The following is a 19,488-nucleotide window of genomic DNA, read 5'->3' as shown; positions in this document are numbered from 1 at the left end:
AAACGATGGATGACTTATTCCTTGATAAAACAAATACAGAAATCATTAAATGAACCTTGCACACATCTCCACTTTTGGCTGACAGTTGCTCCTGCTAATCTCATTAAACAGTCAAAGGAAAGTAAGATCTAGGACGCGAATGTATAACTGTCATGTCAAAAAGCCAAAAATTAGATTGTTACAAGTACATAATGTGCAAGAGTGCTTTGTAGCACTTGATTGGTTGAATATTTCATTTCTCGTTAATTTAATAGACACTAGATTAAATATAGTACTGCACACATTCCGTATCCTCAGCCTCATGTTTAAATAGCCTAGTTTATCATTATTCAGACACATAAATCAGTCAAGGACCAAGCAGTCCAACAGGACAGGGGGATGTGCAGGGGAGGGGGTAGGGAAAGCAAAAAATGAAAATATTCTAGATAAGGAACCTAGTCAAAAATGAAGACACTTCAAGTGATCTAGTTTATTATTTCCTTAAGTGTTTACAGGCACATTTTTGAAAATTGATAATAGCTGTCAGTATTCATATGCTATTTTTTCTGTTGAATGCCTCAGGATTTATGCAAACTACTCAGGCAAGTTTTCATTCTCGCATGTGAAAACTACAACAACTTGCGGATACAACATTTCACACTTTATGGGCAGCGCCCTTTCAACTCAGCAGGGTGCCTGCATTTAGCGGCCACCGCAGAGCCCCCACAATATTACGCACGGGGGGCTCATTAGTATCACTGCGCCGAGCCTCCCCCTACCCCCCCTCCAATATTATGTGGGGAGAAGTGGAACATTCGGCACAATGAGGAACCCTTTGACAGTTGTGCAGCAGGTGCTGGGGCCCTATTTTAAGTGCCCCAGCACCTGCTTCCTGACAGCAGTCAAAGAATACTTGCCTGACTGCTGAAGAGCGGGGCTGCTGTCAATCTGGCAGCAAAACAGAAAGTGCTGCAGAAATCCAGCAGGTCAGGCAGCATCTGTGGAGAGAGAAGCAGAGTCAACTTGTCCAAGTTCACAGACCTGAAAGTTAACTCTGTTTCTCTCTCCACAGATGCTACCTGACCTGTTGAGTTACCCCAGCACTTTCTGCTTTGCAGCAATATACTTACCCTGCTGTGTCCCAGTGTCCTGTGAAGTTGCAATCCTCTTCTTCCACTCAAGTGTAACATTCCTTCCTGTAGGCGTGCTGCAAAATAATCTTAAATTTGCACATTCCAGGACTTGAGACTTAAATAGACCATAAAAGGTATTAGAGGTTTACAGAGAACACACTGCCACAAATGGGTGTCACAGCAATGTAAGTATGTCTTTCACTAAATGTTCCTCACCAACATCTGTGTCCTTTTCTCTGTGCAAATGATGTGTGCTAGTATGTAGCACCAATGTCACATCCCTTTGCACTGTTGGCCCTTCAGAAGAGCTAATGTATGCAATACCATTGCCATGCCGCCATTACACAGGCTGCTCCACAGATGCAGTGACATGGACATTGGCTCAGTCAGCTGCTGCCTCTAATGGTTTACACAGGGATGCTGCAGATGTGGGCTGGTGCACAACTGGTGAGCGAGGGTGATGTGTGGCTTGCAGAGCTCATGTCAGTTCCTATGGCGCAGATAGCCTTTGCCTGATGAGCCACTTCTGTACATCTCTACCTCACTGCTAGTTCTGCCTGCAAAGCCTGGGTGCCATCTGCCCTCCCTTGAGTCTTTCATGTTGTAGGTCCTCAGCGTCCTCATAGTCCGAGGAGGAATCTCTCATCATGCCAGGCCTGGCCCCTATTGGGTGCGCAGTTCTGCAGAGCAGCAAAGAAAGGAGCTGTCCTTTTTGGCCCATAGTACAGGGCATCACCCTATCCATACAGGCATTGGAAGCGCTCCTTCAGCATGCCGATCTCCTGCTTAATGGCAGCTGGTGTTGTATCTCTCCTCTGCAGCAGTGGTGGAGTCTCTCCCTGGTGTCGGAAGCCATGACTGCAAAGGATAGCCCTCATCTCCAAGAAGCCACCCCTCCATCTGAGCCAGTTCAGTGAATGGCAGTGGCAGCCGGGACTGGTGCGAGACCCAGGTATCATGGGAGCTGCCTGAGAAGCGGTCACACATTCGCTGCAAGCATCTACGGTGATCACATACCAGCTTCACCTTGATTGAGAGGACTCCTTTAATGGTGACATCTGCAGGTAGTAGCCTGGCAGTAGGCCTAACATAGAAATATACAAAATAGGAGCAGGAGTAGGCCATTCGGCCCTTCGAGCCTGCTCCGCCATTCATTATGATCATGGCTGATCATCCAACTCAGTAGCCTGTTCCCGCTTTCGCCCCACACCCTTTGATCCCTTTAGACCAAAGAGCTATATCTAATTCCTTCTTGAAAACAAACAATGTTTTGGCCTCAACTGCTTTCTGTGGTAGCGAATTCCACAGGCTCACCACTCTCTGGGTGAAGTAATTTCTCCTCATCTCAGTCCTGAAAGGTTTACCCCGTATCCTTAGACTATGACCCCTGGTTCTGGACTCCCCCACCATCGGGAACATCATTCCTGCATCTACCCTGTCACGTCCTGTTAGAATGTTATAGCTTTCTACGAGATCCCCCCTCACTCTTCTGAACTCCAGTGAATATAATCCCAACCGACTCAATCTCTCCTCATACGTCAGACCCGTCATCCCAGGAATCAGTCTGGTAAACCTTCGCTGCACTCCCTCTATAGCAAGATCATCCTTCCTCAGATAAGGAGACCAAAACTACACACAATATTCCAGGTGTGGCCTCACCAAGGCCCTGTATAATTGCAGCAAGACATCCCTAACTTCTGTACTCGAATCCTCTCGCTATGAAGGCCAACATACCATTTGCCTTTTTTACCACCTGTTGCATGCTTACCTTCAGCGACTGGTGTACGAGAACACCCAGGTCTCGCTGCATATTCCCCTCTCTCAGTTTATAGCCATTCAGATAATAATCTGCCTTCCTGTTTTTGCTACCAAAGTGGATAACCTCACATTTATCCACATTACACTGCATCTGCCATGCATTAGCCCACTCACAACTTGTCCAAATCACCCTGAAGCCTCTCTGCATCCTCCTCACAACTCACCCTCCCACCCAGTTTTGTCTCATCTGCAAATTTGGAGATATTACATTTAGTTCCCTCATCTAAATCATTAATATATATTGTGAATAGCTGGGTCCTAATACCAATCCCTACAGTACCCACTAGTCACTGCCTGCCATTTGGAAAAAGACCCATTTATCCCTACTCTTTGTTTCCTGTCTGCCAACCAATTTTCTATCCATCGCAATACACTACCCCCAATCCCATGTGCTTTAATTTTACACGCTAATTTCTTATGTGGGACTTTGTTGAAAGCCTTCCGAAAGTCCACATCCACTGGCTCCCCCTCATCAACATCCTCAAAGAATTCTAGTAGATTTGTCAAGCATGATTTCCCTTTCGTAAATCCATGCTGACTCTGACCGATACTACCACTTTTCTCTAAGTGCTCTGCTACAAAATCTTTGATAATGGACTCTAGAATTTTCCCCACTACTGACGTCAGGCTGACTGGTCTTTAATTCCCCGCTTTCTCTCTACCTCCCTTTTTAAATAGTGGGGTTACATTAGCTACCCTCCAACCTGTAGGAATTGTTCCAGAGTCTATAGAATCTTGGAAGATGACCACCAATGCATCCACTATTTCTAGGGCCACTTCATTAAGTACTCTGGGATGTATACCAACAGGCCCTGGGGATTTATCGGACTTCAATTTCCCCCAAACTATTTCTCTACTAATACTGATTTCCTTCAGGTCCTCTCTCTCTCTCACTAAGCCCAGTCTTCCCCAACATTTCTAGTATGATATTTGCGTCCTTCTTTGTGAAGACAGAACCAAAGTATGCATTTAGTGGTCAGCCATTTCTTTGTTCCGCATAATAAATTCCCCTGTTTCTGACTGTAAGGGACCTACATTTGTCGTCACCAATCTTTTTCTCTTCACATATCTATAGAAACTTTTACAGTCAGTTTTTATGTTCCCCGCAAGCTTGCTCTCGTACTCTATTTTCCCCTTCTTAATCAATCCCTTGGTCCTCCTTTGCTGAATTCTAAACTGCTCCCAATCCTCAGGTCTGTTGTTTTTTCTAGCAAATTTATATGCCTCTTCCTTGGATCTATTGCAATCTCTAATTTCCCTTGTAAGCCATGGTTTGGCTACCTTTCCCATTTTACTTTTGTGCCAGACAGGAATAAACAATTGTTGCAGTTCATCTATGCGGTCTTTAAATGTTTGCCATTGCCTATCCACGGTCAGTTAAGTAACGTTTCCCAATCAGTCATAGCAAACTCGCGCCTCACACCTTCGTAGTTTCCTTTACTAAGATTCAGGACCCTAGTCTTCGAATCAACGACGTCACTCTACATCTTGATGAAGAATTCAAACATATTATGATCACTCATCCCCAAGGAGTCTCACACCACTAGATTGTCAATTATTCCTCTCTCATTTCACAATACCCAGTCTCGGATGGCTTGTTCGCTAGTTGGTTCCTCAATGTATTGGTCCAGAAAACAGTCCCGTATACACTCCAAAAATTCCTCCTCTATGGTATTGTGATTCATTCGATTTGCCCAATCTATATGCAGATTAAAGTCACCCATATTACAAATGTTCCTTTATCACATGTGTCTCTAATTTCCTGTTTAATGCCATTCCCAACATCAACACTACAGTTTGGGAGTCTATATACAACCCCCACTAACATTTTTTGCCCCTTCGTGTTTCTCAGCTCTACCCATACAGATTCCACATCGTCAGAGCCAATATCTTTCCTCACTATTGTGTTAATTTCCTCTTTAACCAGCAATGCAACTCCACCACCTTTTGCTTTTTGTCTGTCCTTCCTAAATACTGAATACTCCTGGATGTTCATTTTTCATCTCTCGTCACCTTGCAGCCATGTCTCCGTAATCCTGACTATATTATGCTCATTTACATCTATTTGCGCGATTAATTCATCCACTTTATTGCGAATGCTCCACGCGTTAAGGCACAAAGCTTTAAGGCTCGTCTTTTTAACATTACTTGTCCCCTTCCCACTATTTCTCAGTGGTCCTGTTAGGCAGAGAAGTCAAGGGTCAGAATCTATCACTTTTCTTATTCCCCTTACTGTCTTTTGTTCTGGTCTTTGATCCCCCCTTCTCTGACTCCTTGCAAACGGTTACCATCCTCCTGCCATTTCAGTTTAAACCCTCCCCAAATACTCCCCCTAGGACATCAGTCCCGGTCCTGCCCAGGTGTAACCCATCCAGTTTGTACTGGTCCCACCTCCCCCAGAACCGGTCCCAATGTCCCAGGAATCTAAAACCCTCCCCCTTACACTATCTCTTCAGCCACATATTCATCCGATATATCCTGCTATTTCTACTCTGACTAGCACGTGGCACTGGCAGTAATCCTGAGATCCTTTGAGGTTCTCCTTTTCAACTTCCTTCCTAGCTCCCTATATTCTGCTTTTAGGAACTTATCCTTTTTTTTTTTAAACCTATGTCGTTTGTACCAGTGTGTACCACGACCACTGGCTGTTCACCCTCCTCCTTCAGAATGTCCTGTAACCGCTCTGAGACATCTTTGACCCTAGCACCAGGGAGGCAACATACCATCCTGGAGTCCCATTTGCAGCCACAGAAACGCCCATCTATTCCCCTTACAATTGAATCCCCGGCAATGGTGCCAGAACCAATGGCCCTCTGGGCCTGGCTGCGAGAGTCCGTCCTGAAGCAGACATACTCACTGGCCCTCCTGTGCAGGGCATTGGTGACCTCCCTGATGCAACGGTGCACTGCTGACTGTGTTACCCCAGAAAGGTCTCTCGTGAGCCCCTAAAAGGCTGCAAAGGCGTCAGGCTTGAGAACTGCAGCCACTATGAGGAACAAAGGCATGGGATGTCCACTGGAGTCCAAGGGCTGCACGTCATCCTTGAGCAGGGCACAAAGACATGTCACCAGCCTCTCTTTATGCGCAACCTCCTCTGACACTGGTGTTCTGACATCCGATGGCATGTCACGTGGGGCCTGTAGATGCATGGCAAACGTAGTGGCGAGCTCCACTGGGGGGCTGCTGCTCACGACTGGGGGCCTCTACGTGGATGGCACTTGCCTGTTGGCATTGCCTCTGGTGCATACGGATCCTCCTGTGCAGAGGATCACACAATGTAGGATGAGCCATACCGATTTCCATATGATAAATAAAGTTGAACCTTGCATGTATTCAAAGGTTCCTAACAGGGCACGGATTGGTGTCGACGGGTACATCAGCTGCTTTCCTGGATCAACTATGTAGCATGCCATGGCATTGCCCATCTTGGCCAACACTCAGTAGCACAGCATGACCACATCAAGATCCTACCAGCTGAATCAATTGCCCCGAACATGCATAAAACCTTAATGCTCCTGCCCTTTCTGGCACCCTCCCCACACGCAGGGTACCTGGTGTGCCAGTGCCCCCTCACAAACAGAGTGTAAACTGTTAATGGAAGGATGGTAAACTGTACCTCCCTTCATTCCAGCAGCTTTCCCTCCAGTCATCCCAGACCCCCTCCCTTCCAGAATGCAGAGTTAGACCCCTGCATATCCCCCCCCCCTCCCAGAATGCAGAGTTAGACCATTGTGTATTTCCCCCCTCCCTTTCAGAATGCAGAGTTAGACCCCTGAATATTTCCCCCCTCCCTTTCAGAATGCAGAGTTAGACCACTGCATATCCCACCTCCCTCGCATAATGCAGAGTGGGACTCCTGAATAATACAACTTGCCTTCACTGGAGACAACTTCTGCCTCTGCAGACCCGCCGGATTTTCAGATCGTGAATGGGACGGCACATGATGGCCACCCGTTCAGTGAAAAATCTGGACGTGCCAGTGGGAAGGCGGCGGGCTGCATATTCAGCATAGGCAAGTACTCCTTAACATATGCTAATTGTGGTGCGGCCACCAAGCAGAGGGGGGCGGGGCACCACACTGAGGTCACGCCGCCGCCGGTAATATGCGGCAGGCCCTTCTCAACGTTGCAAGTTGAGGCGGGACTCTCCCTGCAATATTTTACTGGTCCCCACGCGACAACCCGCAGCGTCGAGTGGGCCAGTAAAAATCAGCCCCATATGTGTGCTCTTCACATGGCGAGTATTAAGGTTTGTGTTACTGAAAGCACAATTTGAATCAACAGGTACCATTATTTTCAGTAATTATTATTCAAAAAGGATCCCAGGTGAATCTACAGTGAACTGTACTTAAGCCTTTCAGTGGATTTTTCCATATATAATCCTGGAATGAATGGAAGAAAGGATATCTATTAACCAATATGATGACTAGGATAATGTGATTCTATCTAGTTTACAAAAAAATTATACTTACAATAGTATTTCTGATGATTCAAAACTAAAAAATTATATCTCTGCTAGTCAACAAAATACAGTTAAAATGGTCGATTTTATTTTTAAAACGATTGAAAGTGCAAATTTTGAACCACATTTGGACAGTCTTGGTTTGACAGGAGAAAAAACAATTAGGTCCTTATGACACTCTCATATTGAACATGATCCTATTTTCTAATGCATATACAATGTTGATGTACATGAATATACAATAATGAGCTGATAGAATCACACATAACAAAGGATAGTGGTAGCTTATTATTTAAAATTCACATTAAAATTCAAGTTTTTTTTAAAAAAACCTTCCCAAAACTACCCTTTTAAATCAAAACAAGTTTTAAGGTTAAGCATTTTTAAGATTTACAGGTACTATCTGCTCTTTAATTTTAACAAAAGCATGAATACATTGCAATAGCTGCACAATTTAAAAGGCCAATGATTCATATTTTTTGTTAATCTTTGGCACATTTTACATGAAGCACATATACAGTTTTACACACAATGTAAATACAGATAAAAATAAACACACAGCATTTTACCACTACATTTATTAAAAAGACAAATTTGGGATTGAGGCAAGTACGTCTGCAGGTGATACTAACGGGTAGAGTGAGTTTTGAAGAGAGCAGAATATTGCAAAACAGATAAATAGATAAGCAAGTGGGCTTAAAGGCCTGCTCGGGTCTGCAAATGAGACCAGACCCAACCTGAGCCCGACAGAACCCCATCCGAGCCACAGCCGGCCCGAGTCCTTCCATTTTTTCCCATGCCCGACCCGACCATCAGTTAACCTACCTTCTGTTTTTCACTTTGTTCCTTACCTGCACAAGCTTAAAATAACTGTAGCAAAACCACCTTTAAAGTCCAAAATGTAAATTAACATTAAAGTCACTTACCTGAGGTGGTGATAGTGTGTCCAATCTGGCCCAACCCGAGCCCGAATGCCAGACCCGGAAATGCGACCCAACCCAAACCAACACGTCGTTGGGTCCAGTCGGGTAGCAGGCCTTTAAGTGGGCTGAAAGAATTTATTGAAAGAAATTTGGCCAGAATAATTACAGATGGGAGTATCAAAGTGAAGCTCGGGGTTGGTTGGGGTGGAGGGGGTGGGGGGGGGGGCGCTGTGGGCGTGAAGAGATAGGAAGGAAAAGGGAAATGAACAAAGGGAGTTAGGGGGCCAGGCATCTGTGATCAAAAAATATAGCTTTCAGGAGCAAAGGATACATCACAAAGGTTGTGATGTTGAGCTTCATCACAATAGTTTAGAATATAAAAGCAAGGAAGAACTGCTCCAATTATATACAGTATTGAGCACAAAATATTCTGTTGAGTTTTGAGTTTCCCATGTAAAGTATCATTTAACTTTGGAAAAACTCCAGTGTTGGATCACCAGGATGTTATCAAGGTTGAAGGGGCTGCCTGAACTTGGGTAATATTTCTGGAAAAGCAGGATATGGGGTAATACAATTGAAGTGTATAAAAATAAAGGAATTAACATGGAAGTTAGGGAAGGATTGTTCCCTCGACTAGAAGAATGCAGAATAAGGAAATACAATCTTCAAATTGAAGCCAAGTGAATTTAGGAAATCCTTCTTCCCACAAAGGGACTGTGAGGACAGAGAGAGCTATGCCCAAAATGCCACTCGTGCAAAATCAATACTTGAAGTTAAAGGACATGAATAAGGAAAGAAATTGAAATTAAAAAGCTGCCACAGCTAACAAAAATAGCAAAGCTGGTTTGACAGGTTGAATGTCTTATGCCTGTTCCTATGTTTCAGAGTTTAGTCCTAACTTGTCTCAAATTAGTCCGAGAATCACCAATGGTTACAGATCACATGATTTTAGAACCACCTATCCGTAAGGTAAACACACAACATACCTAAAAAAAAGCAGCTTAAACACGCAATCATATTTTCCATATAGTAATTTTAAATGTATTTGAATACATTTTAGCTTATTGTTTTGTAAAATGTTGTCATTTATACCAATATATGTATAGTACATAGTAATATTCTAAGCTTAGTGTTTTGGGACCTTTCTTTTTTGTATTATATAGCCTAAAATTCGAATTTTTCTCGTTTCTACCGGTGAAAAAAGGCCCAGTCTTGGCTGTAGTACTGCTACCTTAACCACAATTTTAGTTTGGCTGTTAAACCAGACTTTTAATGCCATCCAGTATGCTTGCTCCACAATCTGATACCTGAAGCTTGAAAAAAGCTTTAAATATTTACAGTACCATTTTTTCTCTCCCCCAAAGTAAAACAATAAAGATCTCGACTCTCAACAGTAATATTCTGCAAAAAAAGAATGGGACAAAGACTGTGCTTCGAATCTTCTCTAGGTTAATCACTTGAGTAGATTCCTCATCTCGATAATTGCTTCAGTTCTAATGTACTCTCCAAGGAACCATGCTGTAGTCTAAAAATCACATGTTGTGGCAGACTTCTCTTTCAAACTGCAAATGACACTTTCATTCTTTTCCATAACAATGAACTGATGGGTTTGTGCATCACTGCTGGATCTTGTTTACAGCCAAGTTCTTTGGATCACTACTAGGTACACACCAATCGTCAGCCTCATGGCTGTGTTGGTAATGTCGCCAGGCAGATTTGTTATAAACTGGTAGTCTCTCTACTGAGTCTTTTGATAGAGCCTAAAAGAGAAATGACAAACACCGAAGAGTGAGCACTCAAATCTAATAAACATTTAGTTTGCATTAGCAAAAGTCTACTTCAGCTAATTTTGATGAACAACAGAAATCAAAATGTACTGGCCTGAGTGGGTTTCCTTTTGTGGGAAGTCATGAACTTTTAAAAAAAAAACATTTGTCTACTTTGCTCAAGTTCTAGAGCGGTCAATACTGGATGACTGGGCAGCACCAGATGAGTAAAGAGTCTTAGGGTTTGAATAAAGCCAAGAGCAGTATGGTGAAAAATCACCTTCTCTTCTGGTTAAGGCATCACTGACAGTTTTTACCAGCCCTTGAGCAGGAGACAGATGCAGAATAATGGGTCACAGCACAGCTCCTCAAATTGGAAGCATCACATAAGAACTAGGAGCAGGAGTAGGCAATTCAGCCCCTTGAGCCTGCTCCGCCATTTAATATGATCATGGCTGATCTCATCTCGGCCTCAACTCCACTTTCCTGCCCGTTCTCCATAATCCTTCAACCCTTTACTAATTAAAAATCTGTTTATCTCCTCCTTAAATTTACTACTGTCCCGGCATCCACCACACTCTGGGGTAGTGAATTCCCACAGACTCACGACTCTTTGAGAAGTAATTTCTTCTCATCTTTGTTTAAAATCTGCTACCCCTTATCCTCAAACTATGACTTCTTGTTCTGATTGCCCCACCAGAGGAAATATCCTCTCTACGTCTACTTTGTCAATCCCCTTAATCATCTTATATACCTCGATTAGATCTCCCCTCATTCTTCTAAACTCTAAGAGAGTAAAGGCCTAAACTGCTCAATCTCTCTTCAGAAGACAAACCCCTCATCTCTGGTATCAATCTAGTGAACCTCTTCGGAACTGCCTCCAATGCAACTACATCCCTCCTCAAGCAAAGGGACCAAAACTGTACGCAATACGCCAGGTGCAGTCTCACTAATGCCTTGTACAGTTGCAGCAACACTTCCCTGCTTTTATACTGTATTCCTTTAGCAATAAATGCCAAAATTCCATCTGCCTTCCTGATTACCTGCTGCACCTGCATACTAGTTTTCTGCGATTCATGCACGAGGACACCCAGATCCCTCTGCACCGAAGCACTCTGAAGTTTCTCTCCATTTAGATAATAATTTGACTTTCTATTCTTCCGACCAAAATAGATAACCTCACACTTATCCACGTTAAACTCCATCTGCCAAATTTTGGCCCATTCACCTAACCTATCCATATCCATTTGTAAATTTATTTCTCTATTGCAACTTACTATCCTATTTTAGTGTCATCTACAAATTTGGCTATAGTACCTTCATCCCTGCATCCAAGTCATATTGACTATAAATAGTTGGGGCCAGAGGACCGAACCCTGTGGCACCCCACTAGTTACATCTTGCCAACCAGAAAAAGGACCCATTTATCCCAAATCTCTGTTTTCTGTTGGTTAGCCAATCCTTTAGCCAAGCTAATAAATTGCCCCTAACCCTATGTGATCTTACCTTGTGTATTAAGCTTTTGTGTGGCACCTTATCAAATGCCTTCTGGAAGTCCAGATATACTACATCTATAGGATCCCCATTATCCACTTTACTTGTTACCTCTTCGAAGAACTCCAGCAAATTAGTCAAACATGATTTATCCTTCATAAGACCATGCTGACCCTGATGGATTGCGTTTTGAAGAATTTGAAGAATCACAACAATTCATAGAATCATATAATGGTACCAGGAGGAGGCCATCATGTCTGCGCCAGCTCTCTAAGAGCGACACACCTAGTCCCACTCCCCTGCCTTTTCCTCATAGCCCTGCAAATTTTTTCTCTTCACATAATTATCCAGTTCTCTTTTGAAGGCCTCGATTGAATCTGCCTCCACCACACTCTTAGGCAATGCCTTCCAGATACTTAGCACTCGCTGCATAAAAAAAGATTCTCATGTCGCCATTGCTTCTTCTGCCAATCACCTCAAATCAGTGTCCTCTGGTTCTAGATCCTTCTGCCAATGGGAACTGTTTCTCCCCATCTACTCTGTCCAGACCCCACATGATTTTGAACACCTCTATCAAATCACCTCTGCTCCAAGGTGAACAGTACCAGCTTCTCCAACCTATCCACATAACTGAAGTTCCTTATCCCTGGAAACATTCTTGTGAATCTTTTCTGCACCCTCTCTAATGCATTAACATCCTTCCTAAAGTGTGGTGCCCAGAACTGGACACAATACTCCAGTGGAGGCTGATGCAGTGTTTTATGCAGGTTTATGATAACTTTATTTTTGTACTTTATGCCCCCATTTGTAAAGCCCAGCATCCCATATGCTTTATTAACTGCTTTCTCAACCTGCCCTGATTTGTGTACATATACCCCCAGATCCCCCTGTTCCTGAAACCCCTTTAGAATTGCACCCTTTAAGGTATATTGCCTTCCCTCGTCCTTCCTACCAAAATGAATCACTTCATACTTCTCTGCATTAGGGTGGCGCAGTGGTTAGCACCGCAGCCTCACAGCTCCAGTGACCCGGGTTCGGTTCTGGGTGCAGCCAGTGCGGAGTTTGCAAGTTCTCCCTGTGACCGTGTGGGTTTCCGCTGGATGCTCCGGTTTCCTCCCACAGCCAAAGACTTGCAGGTTGTTAGGTGAATTGGCCATTGTAAATTGCCCCTAGTATAGGTAGGTGGTACAATAATTGAGGGAAGGTAGGGAATGTGGGGTTAATGTAGGATTAGTATAAATGGGTGGCTGTTGGTTGGCACAGACTCGGTGGGCCGCAGGGCCTGTTTCAGTGCTGTAACTCTCTATGACTATTAAATTTCATCTGCCATGTGTCCGCCTATTCCACCAGAAGTCTATGTCCTCTTGAAGTTTACTGTACTGAAGTCACTATACTCCTCACAGTTCACAATAATTCCATGTTTTGCTTTATCTGCCAATTTTGAAATTGTACTCTGTACACCCATGTCTAGATCATTGATATAGATCAAGAAAAGCAGGGGTAATAACACTGACCCCTTGAGAACCCCACTATATACCTTCCTTCAGTCCAGAAAACAACCATTCACAACTACTCTCCGTTTCCTGTCACTCAGCCTATTTCATATCCATGCTGCTACTTTCTCTTTCATTCCATGGGTCTAACTTTGCTGACAAGCCTGTTGAGTGGCACTTTACTAAATGCCTTTTTGAAGTCCATGTACACCAGATCAGCCCATTACCCTCATCAATCCTCCGTTACCTCATTAAACACGATTTGCCTTGAACAAATCCATGCTGGCTTCCCTCAACTAATTCACATTTGTCCAAATGACTATTAATTTTGTCCCGAATTATCATTTCTAAAAGGTTTCCCACTACAAAAGTTAAACTGACTGGCTAGTCGTTGCTGGGCTTGTCCTTACACCCTTTTTTGAACAATGGAGTAACATTTGCAATTCTCCAGTTCTCTGGCACTACCCCTGTATCTCAGGAGGATTGGAAGATTATGGAGCATGCCTCTGCAATTTCCACCCTTACTTCCCTAAGTATCCTTGGATGATTCTCATCCGGTCCTGGTGACTTAGCAACTTTAAGTACAACCAGCCTACCTAAAACCTTCTCTATCAATTTTTAGCCCATCCAGTGTCTCAACTACCTCCTTTTTCACCAGGACATGGGCAGCAGCATCTTCCTTGGTATGTGGGAAATGTCTGTCTGTGGTGAACAAGAAGGGATGGTCTTTTTACTTAACAGAAACCGTCCAGGCTCACATGGTTGACAACAGTTATTGTAAAACTATTTCTCTTGGAAATGCAAATCTGTATTGACAAATTTAAGAGTTTGGATGTGATGCCATGGCTGAATAACCTTCCAAAGTCTGTCTGGGCTCATTATTGAAGAATAGTAATTTGGGATTGGTATTAGCACTTATCCAATAATATCCCATTAAGCGTCATTATATTTAGATGTGGGATTGGGAACAGATTTGTGAGGGGACGGGGTAATGAGTAAAGAGAACAGGAAGGAGGAGAGATAGGCCCACAAATTGCCATTTGCAATAGCCTGTCACAATGAGATTTTTTTCAAGAAACAGTTTCTTATGCCATGCTCAAAGATCAGTGTACTGAAGCTGGTCTTCTATGATCTGCAAACTGTACTTTCTTTTATTATTTAGCAGAGCTGCATAATTGTGAATTGACAATTATTTTCCTTGCAGTAATTTGCTGACTGTATTTAACATAGTTGTGATGCAGTGGCGAGAAGTCTCATTTTGAGTCATAAAGAATTATAAAAAGATAAAGGGCTGAATTTGACATCGGGGGTTGTGGCAGCGGGGTGGGGCAGGAGTTGCCAGAAAATGCCTCTGGCAGAGGCCCGTCATGGGCCTCTATGTTGGGAAGGCCCGGCCGATATTGCCGTTGGTGGCAAGGCCTCATGACGGCACTCCTGCCACTTGGCAAGGGGAGCAAAATTTAAGTATTAATTGTATTTAAATACATCAATTAATTACTTAACCGCTCCCGCCGTCTGTTCCGGAACAATATTGCTGCCGGTGACCAGCACTCCTGCGCCTTTTTATACCCGTCTGGGGATCAGAGGTGGGGAAGGGGGGAAGCAGGTACGTTTTCCAGTGCAGGAGGTGGAGGGAGCAGGGTCAGACTAATTTCATTGGTCTAGAGGTGGGAAGGGGGAAAAGTTTAAAGTTGATGAACTTTTGGGGGGGGGGGGGGAGACGGGAAAGGAAAGTTGGCAGCACAAGGTAAGTTTTTTTGTGGGGAGGGCATGAGGAGAGAAAGATGGCAGGTAATTATTTCTAAGCTTATTGGGGGGTGTGGGTGGGTGTAGGAGAGGGTCAGGATCACTTTATTTGAAACATTTTTACAATCACTATTCCTTTAAATATGTAAATTGCAACCGAGGGCCCAAAGCCCTTTGAAAGTGGCCGAACGCCATTGCCAGAGACGAACCATCCGTCCCCTCCACGTCATCGGGGTGGCCAGTCCGTCCCTGCCATTTAAATGAGTCCCTGTGCTGAATATCGCAGTGGCTCCACGAATTGCGGACCGCCATTGTTCGGCAGCAGCAAAGTAAAATGCAGCCCAAAATCATTTATGCGAGTTTTGTCGATCATATATTGTGACCAATTTAAATTGGTTTCTCCATGGAATACACATTTTATCTGAATTAGGAGTCTCGTGCTCTTAGCTATGTAGAGATTGTTGCTTTTAATTATATTCGACTAAATTATGTATGGCCATAGAGAAGTTATGCGAGTGGAACCAGAAGCCTATTTTGGTTCTCGCCCTTTTTGGGAAGGGGGGGGGGGGGTGGGGTGGGGGTGGAAAATGGACCACTGGCTGTGATTTCCTGATACTAATGCCCGTCAGGTAAGATTTCACACTAGAAGCATGAGAAATTGACCCAACTATCATTTAGACCTTGTTTGTTGCGTCACATGGAGATAAAGCTAAACATTTGGGGCTCATGACCCACCACGGAGTGCAGGTCGCATGATCCACCAGGTAGTGACAGGCTGTTGTTGCAGCAGGGGTTTGTCAGAATGTCTCAATTAACACTAGCATGACAACTCTGCTCAGAGACTGCCTGATACACAAACAGTTTAGATTTTGCCCCCATTTGGTAGCTCTGTTCTTGCTGTACCTGTATACAGAATGACGTTAATGAATGATTATTTGACAAAGTTTTGATTCTGAATGCAAACTCTTGGTTTCATCGTGTTGTAAATATTTATGTGTTTAACGCAAAAACACAGCCTTTTATCTGATCAACTAACAGAATGTTGGAAATAATTTCAGACAAGTTCCAGATATTAGGGCCTGAAGTTTCCGAGCGTGCTGCAAATCGTGGCGGCGCGCTTTGAAGTTGGCCTTCCGCCCATCACGGAGCCCCCCACCCCGAACTTTGTAACTTTGCCCATCAGCCCCTTCCCACCATCCCCTCAGCTAATGGAAGGAGTTTTTCCCGTTCTGTAAATTTCACTCCTCTTCCCCCCCCCCCCCCCAAATCTCCAAATGGAGATCCAAAGGCGTGGGACTTCCGGCCACTGGCCGGAATATCGGTGTGGGATGGCTGCCGGGGCAAGCTAAGTTTATTTGCATGCGTTTTAATTAATTTTAATATTAAAATGAAGGCCCCACTGCTTGGCAGCATGAAGGGCTGTACCGAAGCCTCACTGCAGGCAATAAAATGCAGCAGAGCCTTCTCGGCATCAGGGGTCGTGGCAGGCCTCTCCTGGAAGAATGTTTTGGGTGCCCCTGCTATGACCCTCGATGTCGGAGGGCTGGTAAAATTCAGCCCAAGGTGTCAAAACCATCTCCTCTGTGACATCTCAAGAGCTATTTCCCAAGCATCATTCAAATAATCTCATGCAAATTTCTGATTAGAATAGGAAAATTGCTTGTAGATTATTTTCTGAACAATACCTCCTACCTAAAATGTACTTAAACTCAGTGATCAGATTTTACTACAAATACATGAAATAATAAAAATATGGAAATATGGCGTACAAACAATACCATGCATTTTCTGCTGAGATCCAAACAATGCATTTGCTCAGCAATTAAACAGAAACTAGTTTGAGCTTTTAATCAATAAACACATGGCTGGAATTTATCATTCCGCCGCTACAATTGGCAGTGGACAAAAACAATGGTGGCTTGCCCACGCAGGCTGCATGTCACTATACTAAGCGCAGCGGCTCACTTGAATAGCCGAGGCAGACCGCCTACCTTGATGATGAGGAGGGGGTTGGTTGTCAGTCCCTGGAAATGGCATCAGATGCCTTTGCGCAGGCGCTGACGCCATTTTTAAAAGGGCTTCAAGAACTTCTATTCAATTTATCTATTTAAAAAAAGACGTTATTAAAAATTTTAGAAACATTTAATTTGCCCCTCTCCCACCCCCCCGCAATAACCATGTAATTAACTACTTGCCATCTTCCCCGCCGCCCCAAAAATGTTTCTTGTGCGCCTGCGCTCCCCTGCCCCCCGCCCCCAACAACATAAACTTTACACTAAAACACTTCCCACCATCCCCTATATCAATGATATTAGTTTGACTGTGCTCCCTGCCCCCCATAACCCCTCTGCACCGAAAAACGTGCATGCTCCCTCCTCCCCACCAGTGTACCACCTCGGATCCCCAGATGGGGATTCGAAAGCACGGGAGTGCCAGCCACTGGCACCAATATTGCACCCTGGACAGATGGCGGGACGGAGAAGGTAATTTATTGCTTTATTTAAATTATTTTATATATTTAAATTTGGCTCCTATCGCTGAGCAGCAGGGGGGCTGCCATGAGGCCACGCTGCCGCTGGCAATATTGGGCTAGGCCTTCCTGGGGGCTTTGAGGCCTGTGGCGGACCTCTGCTGGAGTCATTTTCCGGCTCCCCCCACCACGACCCCTGACGTTAGGGGGTCTCTGTACAATTCACCCCAAGGTCTACTTTGTAATTAAATTAAACATGTTGATAATCCAAACCAATGTCTTTCTTGGTGAACACTCTCTGCAATGCTGCAGAGTGAAAGAATGTTGATCACCACTTGGGATTACCTACTCTGACATGATTGATATCAGAAACCCACTATGGAAATTTGTCAAGTACAAGTCAAACACGTGTCATGGAAAGGATAAGAATTCTGTTGGACTATTTAGGATAAAGCCTATTAATTTGCTTTATGGCCTAGGATAGCCCATATCCTAATCATATTACCTTGCAGAAAGGGAATACCATCTCAGCTTGATCAACATTCCACAACAGTATTGGCTGTGAATGAAAGCTCAGTTGCACACATAGCAACGTCTGCCAAGGGACATGTGATTTTCATCAGTACTGTAGATCAGTTCCAACTGCAACTTTTAGTTTATTAGGTGCCAAAAGCATTGGGTTTGGGAAAGGAAGAGCAATAAACTTTCCACAGGTGAAGTTATGAGTACTGATACAGATCCAGAAATACACAGCCACCTATGCTGCCTTGCCACCACACAAAAGCTTGCCACCCTCAGAGGTTTCAGTAATAAACCAAGTCAGAGTACCAACTCATCTCTCTGTACACATCCCCTTCCCACTACACACCACCTCCCAGGCCATGCCCCAACCTACCTCTGTAACCTACTCTAATCTCGTATTCCAATTTGCATCCTCGCCTCTCTGGTTTCGGTACATTGCTGGCCCCCACCCCACAGTAGCAGAGCTTCCATTTATTTAGTTCCTACCCATTGCAATTGCTTCCCGGAACTAGTTTGCCTTACTACTCCGCTCTTCACTTTAAAAAAGTATTCTGAAAATCTTTTTGATCATGTATTTCAGTCACCCCATTTAATTCTCTTACAACTGCTTGGTCTATTTTTTCAATAAGTTTCAAAGGCAGCATAAAAATGCAAATTGTTGCTGTTGACTACACTTTTGTCATCTCCACTACTCTCAAAAACATACAGCAAGAGTTACACATTTATTTCACAATAGATTGTCACTTTAACTACAACACTATTAAGCAAATATATATTTTTCAAAATTTCTATAGTTAAGATTAGAGTTGCATTGTACTTTTGCAAAGTCTTTAAATATTTTATATAAAAATGTAGGTTCTTTTCATTTGATTGAATACCTTTCAATGCAATTCAGCCACGACTCAGAGGTAGCACTCTCACCTCTGAGTCAAAAGGTTGTGGGTTCAAACCCCACTCCAGAGACTTGAGAATATAACTAGACTGACACCTCAGTGTATTACCGAGGGACTGCTGCACTGCAAGAACTGCTGTTGTGCAGATGAAAAGTTAAACTGAGGCCACCTCTGCCCTCTTGGGTGGACATTGTTTGAAAAAAGGAGAGTTCATCTGGCTAATATTTATCCCTCAACCAAAATCACTAAATCAGATTATTTCATTATGTATCCCATTACTGTCTGTGGGACAATGCTGTGCGCAGACTGCCAAGTTTCTTTACATTACAACAATGGCATTGGCTGTAAACACTTCAGGTCATCCTGAGGCTGTAAAAGGCACTATATAAATACAAGTCCTTTCCTATACCATTTGAGTTTTACTACGGTAGTCTACCGTTTAACTACACTTAAATGTGTTTTAGTACGCAGTGACCACTTGCTGTTTGCATTTCAATTTGAAGTATCAAAAACAGAAAGTAAGTTGATATATATTATTTTATATCTCCTAAGCAGAAATATTCACCTTTAGGTAAATGACTGCATCGGTCCCATACCCCTCCATAGAATAGAGCTGAAGATCCCCCTGAAAGTACTTGGCATAAAGTCTTGAAATAGGCAGCCCATAGCCAAAGCCAGCCTGAAAATGTAATAATACTGCATGAGCAGACTACCTTTACAAAACAAAATTCATCAATATTGATAAAATATACTAGAATACAGTATGCATACATGTAACAGTTAATGTGTT

At 43.6% G+C, this 19,488-nt stretch overlaps 1 protein-coding gene across 4 annotated transcripts in view; it reads right to left on the bottom strand.

Annotated features, from left to right (window-relative positions):
* Positions 1 to 7,457: 7,457 nt before the first annotated feature.
* The window catches only part of LOC137348106 (pyruvate dehydrogenase (acetyl-transferring) kinase isozyme 2, mitochondrial-like), a 39,446-nt gene continuing 27,415 nt past the window's right edge, over positions 7,458 to 19,488 (bottom strand). For 3 of the 4 annotated variants that reach the window (XM_068013305.1, XM_068013306.1, XM_068013307.1), the window contains 2 exons: positions 19,264 to 19,377; positions 7,458 to 10,074 (listed from right to left, as the gene is read on the bottom strand). In XM_068013305.1, the coding sequence (XP_067869406.1) occupies positions 9,931 to 10,074; positions 19,264 to 19,377 (258 nt within the window). In that variant the 3' untranslated portion in view covers positions 7,458 to 9,930. Of the gene's footprint in view, positions 10,075 to 16,804; positions 16,917 to 19,263; positions 19,378 to 19,488 lie in introns of all 4 variants that reach the window. The other variant, XR_010969068.1, reaches the window with a different exon arrangement.

The sequence above is a fragment of the Heterodontus francisci genome, chromosome 33 (assembly GCF_036365525.1).
Source record: "Heterodontus francisci isolate sHetFra1 chromosome 33, sHetFra1.hap1, whole genome shotgun sequence".
In the NCBI taxonomy this organism is placed as follows: domain Eukaryota; kingdom Metazoa; phylum Chordata; class Chondrichthyes; order Heterodontiformes; family Heterodontidae; genus Heterodontus; species Heterodontus francisci.
This window is presented reverse-complemented; position numbering and strand designations above follow the sequence as displayed.